Source organism: Camelina sativa, chromosome 5 (assembly GCF_000633955.1).
Source record: "Camelina sativa cultivar DH55 chromosome 5, Cs, whole genome shotgun sequence".
Lineage (NCBI taxonomy): Eukaryota > Viridiplantae > Streptophyta > Magnoliopsida > Brassicales > Brassicaceae > Camelina > Camelina sativa.
In genome coordinates this window covers 6845430-6857896 of record NC_025689.1, presented here as the reverse complement: position 1 = coordinate 6857896, position 12467 = coordinate 6845430, and the positions used below count along the sequence as shown (strand labels likewise).

The 12467-nt window shown below is 34.6% G+C and overlaps 4 protein-coding genes across 4 annotated transcripts; 2 read left to right on the top strand and 2 right to left on the bottom strand.

Moving 5' to 3' along the window:
- Positions 1563-3207, top strand: LOC104788964 (UPF0481 protein At3g47200-like). The gene has a single exon (XM_010514721.2). The coding sequence runs from the start codon at positions 1764-1766 to the stop codon at positions 3117-3119; it is 1356 nt and encodes a 451-aa protein (XP_010513023.1). The 5' UTR covers positions 1563-1763; the 3' UTR covers positions 3120-3207.
- LOC109133019 lies at positions 4171-4558 on the top strand. The gene has a single exon (XM_019245553.1). The coding sequence runs from the start codon at positions 4242-4244 to the stop codon at positions 4479-4481; it is 240 nt and encodes a 79-aa protein (XP_019101098.1). The 5' UTR covers positions 4171-4241; the 3' UTR covers positions 4482-4558.
- Positions 5748-6630, bottom strand: LOC104785881 (ethylene-responsive transcription factor ERF024). Its single transcript, XM_010511168.1, has one exon. The coding sequence runs from the start codon at positions 6597-6599 to the stop codon at positions 6042-6044; it is 558 nt and encodes a 185-aa protein (XP_010509470.1). The 5' UTR covers positions 6600-6630; the 3' UTR covers positions 5748-6041.
- Positions 8495-10312, bottom strand: LOC104785880 (fructose-bisphosphate aldolase 6, cytosolic). Its single transcript, XM_010511167.2, has 3 exons — positions 10163-10312; positions 9568-9795; positions 8495-9475 (listed from the first exon to the last, which is right to left on the bottom strand). Exons 1-3 carry the CDS (start codon positions 10188-10190, stop codon positions 8655-8657), a joined length of 1077 nt encoding a protein of 358 aa, XP_010509469.1. The 5' UTR covers positions 10191-10312; the 3' UTR covers positions 8495-8654.

Here is a 12467-nt window from a genome sequence, read left to right as displayed (position 1 = left end):
ATAAGCAGTTAATTAGAAAATCTATAATACAATAAATGTATTGGAAACAATATCAGTCAATGATAAGATTGGATCCTCAAAAGCAAGAAACAACATCTTCATAATTTATAAAAAATAAACGCCACAATTATACACATTTAAACGAAATGGTATAAACATATAGTGTATAAATAAAAGTGACGGCAAAGCCCGTATATGCCTAATTAAAACGAAATAATACAAAAAAGAAAACGAAAAAGACCAAAAAAAACAAGAAAGTGCCAACTACACCACAATCCACGTGTTGCGTGGGGAAGCACCTAGTAAATACTTACAATATAGGGACGTAACTAAAGGACAATATACTATTTGTAATGGGATGCTTAATAGTATGTTATATAGACCCAAGTTTTAAGGTTGCAAAATCTGATTGGATAAAATCATTGCCTAGCCTGATGTTCTTTTGGATTATTTAAACATACTTGCGTTTATCGGATTGATACTATGTCGAGGTGTATGCTGTGCGATTCGTATGTTAAAATTCTCATATCATGATTTTTGTTTTTGAATTATGATTTCAGGGTGAGGGTCAGGGTCGGCCGGTCGGTTTCGGACTTGCATTTAAGAATAAGAAATTAGTCAGTTAGGAACAGACTCACACCAAATTTTGTTAGGCTTATCTCGGGTTCGGAGTCTCGGACATGGATGGTCCGATTAATTGACACCTACGTGAGACCAACCAATATTTTTCTTTTAAGACCAACCAATATTTTCTAACAATGTATATGACTAGGGTTGGGCAAAATAACCGATAACCAAATAACCGACCGAAACCGAACCGAAAAAAACCAAACCGAACCGAACCGAAATTCTTCAAATACCCGAATGGTTAGTAAAAATCTATATCCAAACTAACTGAAACCGAACCGAACCGAACCGACAATTAAATGGTTAACCGAAATATCCGAAAACCTAGAAGATATCAAATATTATATACTTAATATTATGCAAAACTATAAAATAAACTTAAAATATAAATTATTTCTAGATTCAAAACAATTAAATATTTTAAATAATCAATATATGTAAATGTTATTATTTTGAATTTACAAAGTTAAATACTATTTTGTAAAATTGAATCCATATTTTTCCCTTTTTTGTATTTTTGTTATTGTATATTTGGTTAATTTTGGTTATATTCGGTTAGTTTTGGTTATATTTGGTTTATTTGGTTAATGTTAATATAATTTATGTTAGTTATGGTTATTTATTTAAATAACCAAACCGAAACCGAACCGAAAGAAACCGAACCGAACCGAACCGAAATTTCAAAAATATCCAAATGGTTACTATATTACTATATCCAAAATAACCGAAACCGAATACAACCGAACCGAAACCGAATGGTTAACCGAATGCCCAGGCCTATATATGACTTTTAGATTGTTAACTTGAAATCTTATGAAATAGCGTATATATTACACTCTAAAAAAATAAAATAATAACAATCACTACTAATTCTTCGTAGGAATATCGGAGGATCATGGAAGGACCAAGTCATTAGCCATGAGTACCAACTTCCATTAAAAAATCTCTTAAACTAAATATATGAAATATATCATCAACCGGAGAATGGACTAATCTCCATTATGTGACGACTAAGTGGACCAGGACCAGCAGAAGAAAAATACCAATCATAAGGATTACTTTGGTTCCAAAACTACCCCTTATCACTTGGTTTATAGAATATAGATATCATTTTCATCAATTTCACACCAATAAAAATGGTGGAAGCAGGGGAGCAACCGCCTTCTGCCTCCGTACCTAATGAGGGAGAAAGTCTCCTCAAGATCCGCATTGAGAGGATGCATAAGAAGCTGAAGGAGCCACCGCGGTTGCTTAGCTCGGCCGCGGGAAAACCAACTTGCTCCATCTTCCGAGTACCTCAGAGCATGATTGACTGTAACGGAAGATGCTATGAGCCGCGAGTGGTCTCGGTTGGACCGTACCACCGTGGCAAAATGCACCTCAAAATGATCGAAGAACACAAATGGCGTTACCTAAACGTTCTTCTCACGCGAACACTAAACCTAACTCTAGAGGATTACATGAAGAGCGTGAAGAGCGTTGAGAAAGAGGCTAGAGAGTGTTACTCCGAGTCAATCCACATGGATTCAGACGAGTTCAACGAGATGATGGTTCTCGATGGTTGCTTTATCCTTGAGCTGTTTCGTAAAGTTAGCAATCTTGTTCCTTTCGAACCAAACGATCCACTTGTGTCCATGGCTTGGGTTCTTCCTTTCTTCTACAGAGATTTTCTTCGTCTTGAGAATCAAATCCCTTTCTTCGTTCTTGAAACTTTGTTCAATCTCACAAGAGGAGATAACGAAGAAGAGACCAACACTTCTTTACCGTCTCTAGCGTTTGCGTTCTTCAACAACACAATGCACAGAACAGACGAAGATGTCGCAAGGTTCAAAGAGCTAAGAGCCAAACACCTCCTCGACCTCGTCCGGTCAAGCCTCATCCCGGAGAGTGGGCTTCACGCGCCGCCGGTAACGAATCCAGGGAAGGAGAAGATGCCGTCCCACATCATCCACAACATCTCAAAGCTCCGGCGAGCCGGGATCAAGCTCCGGGAGCTGAAAGACGCTGAGAGTTTCTTAGTGGTGAGATTCAGGCACGGAACGATCGAGATGCCGGCGATCACCATCGACGACTTCATGAGCAGTTTCTTAGAGAACTGCGTGGCGTACGAGCAGTGCCACGCGTCGTGCTCGATGCATTTCACGACATACGCGACGCTCCTAGACTGTCTGATGAACAGTTACAAGGACGTTGAGTATCTATGCGACCAAAACATCATAGAGAATTATTTCGGAACAGATATAGAGATCGCGGAATTTGTGAACAGTCTAGGCAAAGACGTGGCGTTCGACATAACACAGTGTTACCTCAAAGACTTGTTTGAAGAAGTGAATGAGTATTACAAGAGTGGTTGGCACGTGACATGGGCTAGTTTCAAATTCACTTACTTTAGCTCTCCTTGGTCTTTTGCCTCCGCTCTCGCTGCTTTTGTTCTTTTGGTCTTGTCCGTTATCCAGACTATATACACTGTTTTTCAGGCATATCAAAAATAAATTCAAACTTTTCATGCATCATATTGCAATTCAACAATTCTGTTGGTGTAATTAAATGAAGTATATGCAATTAGTGAGAGTTCTAGTATTTAAATCCTACTTCTATTATTGAGTATATATGATAATGTGTTTTTGGGATTAGTTGTCCAAACATGCATCTATAATATGTAATGGTGTGGATCGGATCGGATGATTATAAATAAAATAAATAAATGACAACTATTCAAGAATTAAATAAAAAGGAATTCAATTATATTAGCGAAAGTACGTACGAGACAGGTTGACAGTAGGAATTGGTCAGTTTAGTAGATATGTCAAGGATCCTCAACGTTTCGTGGATTAACTGAGTCCACGTGTAACAACAGCTCAGGCTTCATAATCACAATAGTAAGACCTGGAGACTTTTTGGTAATTTCCTGGAACTAACATAATAACATTTGACATGTACGTTTCCCGGCATCGGAGCTTTTAAAATTTTTAACAAAAAAAAAAAAAACATTTGACATGTAATTAAACCTTCCAAATTTGGTACTTCTGAATAGTTAGTGCATGCAAAAATATATAGAATATTGTGCTTCTAGATACTTGGTACGGAACCTTAAGTACGAGGTGGGTTGAAAAGTTAAAAATGCAATTTGTCGTGATCATGTGTTAAAGGTAAACCTATCTACCATGAATGCCCCCTCTGTTTTAAACGGTAAACTAATGTTTACACACGAAATAATTTATTTTTGATATCTATACAAAAATCAAACGTGTAAAGGTGTGGAATACACAGAGTACGATTACTGAAGACTTTCCTTACGGCTCTCGAAATAGCTATGTTTGATGTTTTCTCTTTACCAAGTCTCTCGAAGAAGACTCGGTCGAAATTTCTTCTTCGTCAAACAATGTCTTAACTTAAGCAAGCCCCAATGCATATATAAACACATAAACACACAATCCAGTATATACATATATGTTTCAATCAACACATAATTAAACACACAATACAATATACTTTTGATATTTTCCTTCTTAACATATATCGTTTCCTTTTTTTTTTTTTTTTTTGAACAACGACATATATCGTTTCCGAGATCGTCATTTTGTGAATCATTCTCGATTTATACGAACACAATAATGAGCGGTAAATCATCTGTCACTAAATATAGCAGGCCAGACGAAAATCAAACACTGCTAGATTATACTGAGATGCTTCAGGATCACAAACTTTCTAAGCTTGAGAGGCACATGAATATTCACACTACGCGTTCCCGAGGGGGCAGTCTAGTCGAAGAGGTTATAGAGAAGCTTGAGAGATTCAAAGTACGTACGGTTAACATCTTGGTGGGAGGAGATGATGAAGAACAGAAGAAATAAAACAAATCAAATGTTTGAATTCATTCATTCTTTTCTAACGAACAAGACTTTTACTTATTCGTTGCTCTTCATTTTTCTTGTGCAGCTATTTTAAAGTAAAATAGTGTTTTAACGGGTCTGTCTGGGACTACATGGGTTTTTATAGTTTCAAGAAGCCCAAATAGTTCAAATATGTTTAGCCTTTCGTATTATGTATGCATCAATTTTTTCCATGCATATCAAAGAACTCTACTTTTTTCAAGAGTTATCCTTAAAGAAGTTAATTGTTTTGTAACATATGTTATATTTATTTTTTGATCTAAAAATTCGGATGGACTGCGTTTCTTTCAAACCATTTATTGGCTTGAAAGAAACGCAGTCCATCCGAATTTTTAGATCAAAAAATAAATATAACATATGTTTTAATGTTGTTTAAAAAAAAATGCTTTAATTTTATATATTTTAACCAGAATGCTATATTCATTTATATAATATTTTTGTAAATTTTTAGCCATTTTTTTTTTTGCGTTTTCTCATGTACAACTTCCAAATAATATTCAATTAAATTAAAAAATGTCACGTCATCTTTCGGACCATGACCATTTAAAACGGATGAAAATAAAATTTCATGAGTATAGATCATATCAAAAGGTAAAATATGTATTTAAAAATCAGCAAGCTTATGATTCGATTATGACTCGTATCCAAATTCCAAACCATCTTGTGTTTTCCTCACCAAACCCATTTAGCTCCTCAAGTATTTGTAAGACTGTTTGCAAATATTTTATATTATCGCTTGCTATTCTTATATATTTATACACTACGTTTTTTCATCAAACTTTCTCTGCCGGCCGAAGTTCAAACTATATATCGATCTTTAACTACTATATAGATAGAGAATGTGGTGGTCAAATATATGTTACATAAGGCTATATATTATATATATTTACATGTAGAACTATTTTCATGACATCGGCCTCTATATATGTGTTATTATAAAAATTAGTTATATCAATAATTATTTAAGATCAAGCCTTATTAAATTTTATCCATCTATAAAATAAAAAGAGTATCAGCCAAGGCATTCACCGTGTGATTACAGTTGCAATTACATCAGACAAGATTGTAAGACAATAATTTAAAGACAAACAACTTAATCTTACGGTCTTAGTTTTACAGTCTTAATTAACAGGGCCTAACCATTTTTTAAAAAAGATATTTAATTATATAAATATATCAATCTTAAAAAGGAAAAATCGGAATCAGAATTTTACACGGCGGTGACGCCCAAAATAATAAGAAAAGAACATGACAAAAAAAAAAAAACAAGAAGCAAGACAGGTCTGAAGGGATCGCGTAAAATGGTCACAAGACTCACAACAAGCGGTGCCACAAACAGACCTCATGGCCAACCCGTTGAAAACACCCTACGGTGACAGGAACTCGCCACAAACGGTCTAACCATGCATGCAATGCATCACTAGACACCATTTTCTTTATTTCATATATATATATATAAACACAAAATGATCACATACTTATATATATATATATATATATCATGGTTAGATTGTTTAGTTATCAAGGAAAGTTCCACAAGTAATCGTCGCCTCCAGTGAAACCATCAGCGTCGTAGTAAGCAGCATCAAAGGCAGAAGGACGGGGTGGGCTGAGAAGCATTCCTTCAGCCATATTCATGAGCACATTAGGCATGTCGAATACCAAATCATCGTCCATGAATTCGTTCATATTTGTATTCTCATAACTATCATTCATGCTGACCACGCCGCTTGTTTCGCTATTGTTATTAGCCATAACAATAGCATCCCTAGCAGCACCAAAAGCAGCTGCGGCTGAAGCGGCTGCCGCTTGGATGTCTCCTGGAGACATGGAGGCTGGGACAGGCAAAGAGGAAACCGAGTTTGGGAAGTTGAGCTCTGCTTGAGTGCCTTTGAGGGCTAGAGCTGCCACGTCATAGGCTATTGCCGCCATCTCGGGAGTGGAGAATGTTCCTAACCAGATACGGTTAGGTTTTCTTGGCTCACGGATCTCAGAAACCCATTTGTCTGAGTTCCTTCGTTGTCTCACTCCCCTGTACATAGGGTGGCGGCCACCATTGTCCTTGGAGGTTCCTTGCATATTGATAATGAGAATTAGGGGTTTGAGGAGGGACGAGTGATGAGTTTGATGATGGAGTGGAGGAGGAAGAAGCCATTTTATATGGGGCAGTTAAGTTAGTTTGAAGAGTGAAGTAGTAGTGAAGAGTGAAGAGTGAAGAAAGTGCAAACCAGTTAGGAATGAAGAGAATACGGTTTGGGAGGGATTGATCACAGCTTGGAGATGATGAAGTTAAAGCTGTAAAGACAGCTTTTTAATTGCTCCTCTTGTTGGATATCGCGTTTTATTTTGGGTGGTGGCCAATTAAGTCGCAAATGTATATATGTTTCTGTCTAAAAGTGGTCGTTTTCGCCTATCACAGGTTCATGAATATACATGTTTCCTCATGATCTTGACATCACTTTATTGAAAACACTTTCATTTTAGATATTTAGCTTCTTAATTTGGGTGATTTACATATAATGAAACTAAACTGTACAACTCATATATACAAACAAGTATTCATCTATGTATTGAACTATATAATTCTATTGTATACTCGTCAATATCCATGGCATAATCACTTCCCCATTGGCATGATCACACTTTAATGTATAATATATATACGTAATTCCTATATATATTGCTTACTTTGGGGTTAATGGTTATATCTCAACAGAAATAAATATAGAGTTGACTTGCTGCTGAAGGATATTTATATAATAATCACATCCAAAAGTGTCTTAGAAAATGCTAAGATGAACTTAGTGTGTGAATATTGCTGTTTGGGTCAATTTCGTTGAGGCTTTATCACTCCACTAAACATTAAGATATTGTTAAAATAGATTTTTCTCACTAAAACTTGTCAAATCGATTAAGGTAGGAACTCAATTTCACAATCTCGACGATATACCGTGTTTTACCAAAAAAAAGAAAAAGGGAAAAAAATCTTCGATATACCGTGGAAATTTTGTTCCCATCTACCATATAAAAAATTCACCTAATTAAATCAAAATTTCTCTATCACGTACACTATTATAGTGGTTTATGCCGGCTGTCGGATAACATCTATGTGGAAATTTATGACATCCGAGTCGATATATAGGTTGAACACCGATACTTTTGATGATATATGCAAATGCGAATTAAACATTTCTAATGATGTCATTTAACAATTAGGCCTGTAACCATTGGTCCGAGTAAGTGTTATGAATATAGAATTTAGAGATGTCAATCTAGCTGCCTATTTCGAAAACAGTTCAATCTGACTCGGGCTCTAGTCGACCATTGAGTTATCTTTGGTTAGTCAACCATTTATTCTAAACTGGAAAGGTATTACAAGTATGAAGAAAATTATGATCCTCCGTTTAATATTAAGAAACCCATAGATAATCGTATACGTTATGGACCTTATAGTAGAGGTTTAAAAGTTCATAAATAGTAGTTTACTAGAGACGTTATGGGAATTCAAGTCAATAAACACATTATGTCTTTGTATATCATTGTGTTGAAGTTTTTTTTTTTTTATCTTGTAATAAATTGTTCGCTTGTTAATTTGTTATGCTACAAAACTCGTGTTAAAGCATTTGGGTAAATTTTGAAGTAGTGGCCATATCAAAAGATTCCAATTTGCAACTTGCTCAGATATATATTCAACTGATACGAAAAGACACAGAAGTTTGTGATTATTAAAGATAACATAGTTTTAATACACAAGTGGTTTATAATTCAGATATTTTTATAAGTGGTATTCAGATTTTGATGTATAGTATTCAGAGAGATTAATATAGTAATACTCAAAAATAAAATTTACACTTGCTATACTCATATATGAAAATATGTATTGCTGAAACTGTAGCAGAGACCTTGACATGTCATCTGCTTCTGATAGATATGTTATGTAGCTATGTCATATTTGAGTACCAAAGTTGTAACAATTAAAAATCCCAACGAGACAATACCATTTTTATAAAGTTCCATAAGAAACGAAACAGAAACCACGGATAGAAGCTTAAGCGGGGTTCTTTTGTATCACTCTTCTAAACATAGGAAGCTAACGATGATATGAAAACAACGATCCTTAAAAAGACTCTTTATTTAGTACTTGTAATCTTTGACGTGAAGACTCTCTGCTGCACCTTCACCGAGCTTAGCATCACCTTTGTACGCACCAAGTGTGGCCTCAGAGTTAGCCTTGCATCTAACCAAGAACGCTTCCTGTGCCTTCTTCACATTCTCCTCTTTTCCTCCCCAAGTCTTCAATGTGCTCTGCTGCAACGCCCTTCCAAACGAAAAGGACAGAAACCAAGGCTTCTTAGTCTTCAACTGGTTCATTGCGTTAAGGTTCCTTGTGGCCTCTTCCTCGCTCTGTCCACCCGACAAGAACACTATGGCCGGCACCGCTGCTGGCACAGTCCTCTGAAGGGCACGGACAGTGTGCTCTGCGATCACCTCTGGTGCAACCTTGGCACTCTCTGACCCTGGAGTCACCATGTTTGGTTTCAAGAGAGTTCCTTCAAGCAAGACATGGTGATCACTCAGGGCTTTGTAGCAAGCAGCAAGAACACGCTCTGTCACTGCTGCACACTTGTGGATGTCATGAGACCCGTCAACAAGAATCTCAGGCTCCACAATGGGTACAAGACCGTTCTCTTGACAAATGACAGCGTACCTAGCTAATCCATAAGCGTTCTCATGGATAGCTAACTCAGAGGGCTCGTTCTGACCAATCTTAAGCACGGCACGCCACTTAGCAAAACGAGCACCAGCCTCGTAGTACTTCTTGCAACGCTCACCAAGACCATCAAGACCCTGTGTAGTAGTCTCACCATTGGTTCCAGCAAGCTCAACGGTACCCTTGTCAACCTTAATACCAGGCAAAACTCCTGCACTCTTCAATATCTCAACAAAAGGTGTACCTGCATCAAAGTCAAATCAAAACACCAATTAAGTAAACGATAACACGAGACTTAACAGATTCAGTAAACAGAGTAATATTATGATGATTTACCATTAGAGCTCTTCTGGTAGAGAGTCTCTTCAAAGAGGATAACACCGCTGAGACAAGGAAGAGCACCAGGAGTAGTGAAGAGAAGCTCACGAAGAGCACGTCTGTTTGACTCAACGTTCTCGACGTTGATGCTAGCGAGACGTTTCCCAATTGTACCAGTTGACTCATCTGCCGCAAGGATACCTTTCCCAGGTGTGCCGATGTAAGCAGCGTTCGCAATTAGCTCATCTGCAAACAGAGCCAAGACCCCCCAACAAAAAAACTTCTATCAAATCAAATCAAATCAAGAAACAAAGACTTTTACATATTAAGAACGCTTTAGAAAAAATTAAAAAACACAGATCATAAACCTCAAAAAACGTTAAACCCTAAAAGCCCTAAAAAAACCAAATCGACGACTGAATCTGAATATATATATCATCCTGATGGTGAGTAATCAAATAAAACTATATAAAATTCTACGCATGTGTAGATCTGACCTATTTTTGAATAATACAATTACAAACCAAAAGCGAATGAATCAATCGAGTTCAAAACAGAGTAAACAGAGTATAGAGAGAGAGAGAGAGAGAGAGAGGGATGAAGAGTTAGTTACCGGCGAATTTGGAGGTGAAGCAAGACATGGTTGAAGAATCGAATCGATGAAGAGAACTGGATAAAGAGAGAAGTTGAGGATGATGATGTTGATGATGAGGATGGTGAGATTATTATTATATAGGAGTGATAGGTAATGGTAATGGTAGCTTCGAGAAGAATGTTTTGGCCTCTTCTCCAAGGTAAAGCTTTTTACTTCAGCCGTTGAATTGTTTAATTGTTTCTATGGACGGTTTTAACCGCTTCCTTTTTAACTTTTTTTAATTAAATCGCTTTTTTATCAGTAACTTCTACGACATTCGTCTATTTAAAGTGTGACTTCAGCCTCAATACGGCCCATTGGCCCAATAACAGTTGATCAAGTAATCTATACTATTAAAAGAGGAAGCATTATTTACAAGGCAAAATGAATCCTGAAATATATGACATAAAATAACCCTGAATAAATTAAAAAGTATACAATACAAAAGGGATATTAAAGTAAATTTGATAATAAAAATGCACGGATCCTATATGCCCTAGATTAATTCTGTTCGGATCATGTATTAATTGTTCAGAGCTGTTTTTCATACTCCCATATCCAAACAGAATCAAAACAAGCATCTGCAATAAAATTCAAAAAAGGTAAGTAGTTTTGCGTAAACAATTTAAGGAAACAATAATTTTGATATTTATGTATATGTTTAATTTGGGCAATTAATTTCGAAATTGTATATATGTAAACTTATTTAATTTTATTTTATATTTTGAGATATATCCGGAAACAAGAAATTATGATGTTACCTAATATACAAAATCATCTAAATGTTTATAGAAATAATTTAAATCGGTATCTATTAAAATCGAGCAATTAAATACAAAATTGTATATATGTATAAAAATATAATTTGGTTATATATTGTGAGATATCTGTAAACAATATTTATGATTTTATATTATGATTTCAAACATATGTATTACATATATACAGTATGTTTAAATCTTGGATACTGAATTAAGATATACATACGTTTGAAACTACTTATAACTTATCATTTTATCAATGCATAAATGTGCGGATCCGAAAACATGTTACAACTAAAGTAAAACAACAGTATTTTAAATATGTTTTTTTTTCTTCAGCTTATCTAGCATAAGCATGTACAAAACAAGAGATAAAAGAATGTTAACTGACACGGCATGTATGTGTGATTCTATTAACTGAATGTTTCAAAGAAATTATTTTTCTTCATCAAATACTTTATTTTGTTTTGAATCAAACTATTACGTGTTTGTGTGCTAAATATGTAGGAACATGATTTTGAGGAAATGAGAAAAGAATAATGGGACGGAAACGGGATGGAAGGAGGAATAAGATGAGATTAAAAATTTTCAAAAATCAAAATCCAGGATCATGTTAGAATTAAAATAAATTAATGCTTCCAATATATTATGTAACATATTTTTCAATTTATCTAACACAAAAATGTCAAAAAAATATTCAAAAGAAAAAGAAAAAACATTAAACTATGTTCTATAATAGATAAAAAAAAAATCAACCATAGTTATGAGACATATACAGGACATGATGGATTTTATGTCCTAAATTAGACATACCATCTTTCTGTTACTATTTTTTAATATAATTGTTTTTACTGATAACAAAAACAAATTTGATCATTTTTTTGTCTAAACCGAATTAAAAATAAATCAAATACTAAACTGATATAAAAAAGTTTGGATTATGAATGCTAATAACATTTATTAAAAATATGTTTACAAACATAATCCGCATGTACGTAATAAATTATAAATGTGTTAGTAAATTTAGTTTTTAAAATTAACCCCGCACGTATATGCGGGTCCGAATCTAGTTCCAGTTTTACAAATAAATGTTTTAGGAAGTAGTGAAGATTTGACTTGTTGAAAGAAACAAATTAATAGATTTGATTCGATATTTATGTGAGATCGCGAGTTGTCTGAAAATTAATAGATTTTTTTTTTTCTTTTTCTTTTTAAAGTATTTTGAAGAATTTTAGTTTCTAGTGTTTGTTCTGATTTTTTTTTTTGTCTTGTTTAATCCTGTCTTTTTTTATTCCCTAGTTGCACTTTTTCCATTTTGTTTGTAAAGTTTTAAAAGAAATTTCGATGTTTTCTTTATATTTTTGTTCTTTTGGAAATATCGAAAAAGTCACTATCAATATCATCACTGTCATAAACAAAAATTTATAATTTAAGGCTATTAAATAAGTTATATTTATGTATATACATTCATCTTTATTCCACGGTTAAGAATATAAAATTTAGTTTTAATGACGTGCTAGTGA

What these genes read in the sequence shown, in the direction of transcription:
- LOC104785880 (XM_010511167.2), bottom strand. Translation starts at nt 10,190, where the DNA reads ATGTCTTGCTTCACCTCCAAATTCGCCG. An exon ending in CTTCACCTCCAAATTCGCCG is followed by an intron (nt 9,796 to 10,162) that starts GTAACTAACTCT and finishes CTCTGTTTGCAG; the next exon opens with ATGAGCTAATTGCGAACGCT. An exon ending in CTACCAGAAGAGCTCTAATG is followed by an intron (nt 9,476 to 9,567) that starts GTAAATCATCAT and finishes ACTTTGATGCAG; the next exon opens with GTACACCTTTTGTTGAGATA.
- LOC104785881 (XM_010511168.1), bottom strand. Translation starts at nt 6,599, where the DNA reads ATGCAAGGAACCTCCAAGGACAATGGTGGCCGCCACCCTATGTACAGG.
- LOC104788964 (XM_010514721.2), top strand. Translation starts at nt 1,764, where the DNA reads ATGGTGGAAGCAGGGGAGCAACCGCCTTCTGCCTCCGTACCTAATGAG.
- LOC109133019 (XM_019245553.1), top strand. Translation starts at nt 4,242, where the DNA reads ATGAGCGGTAAATCATCTGTCACTAAATATAGCAGGCCAGACGAAAAT.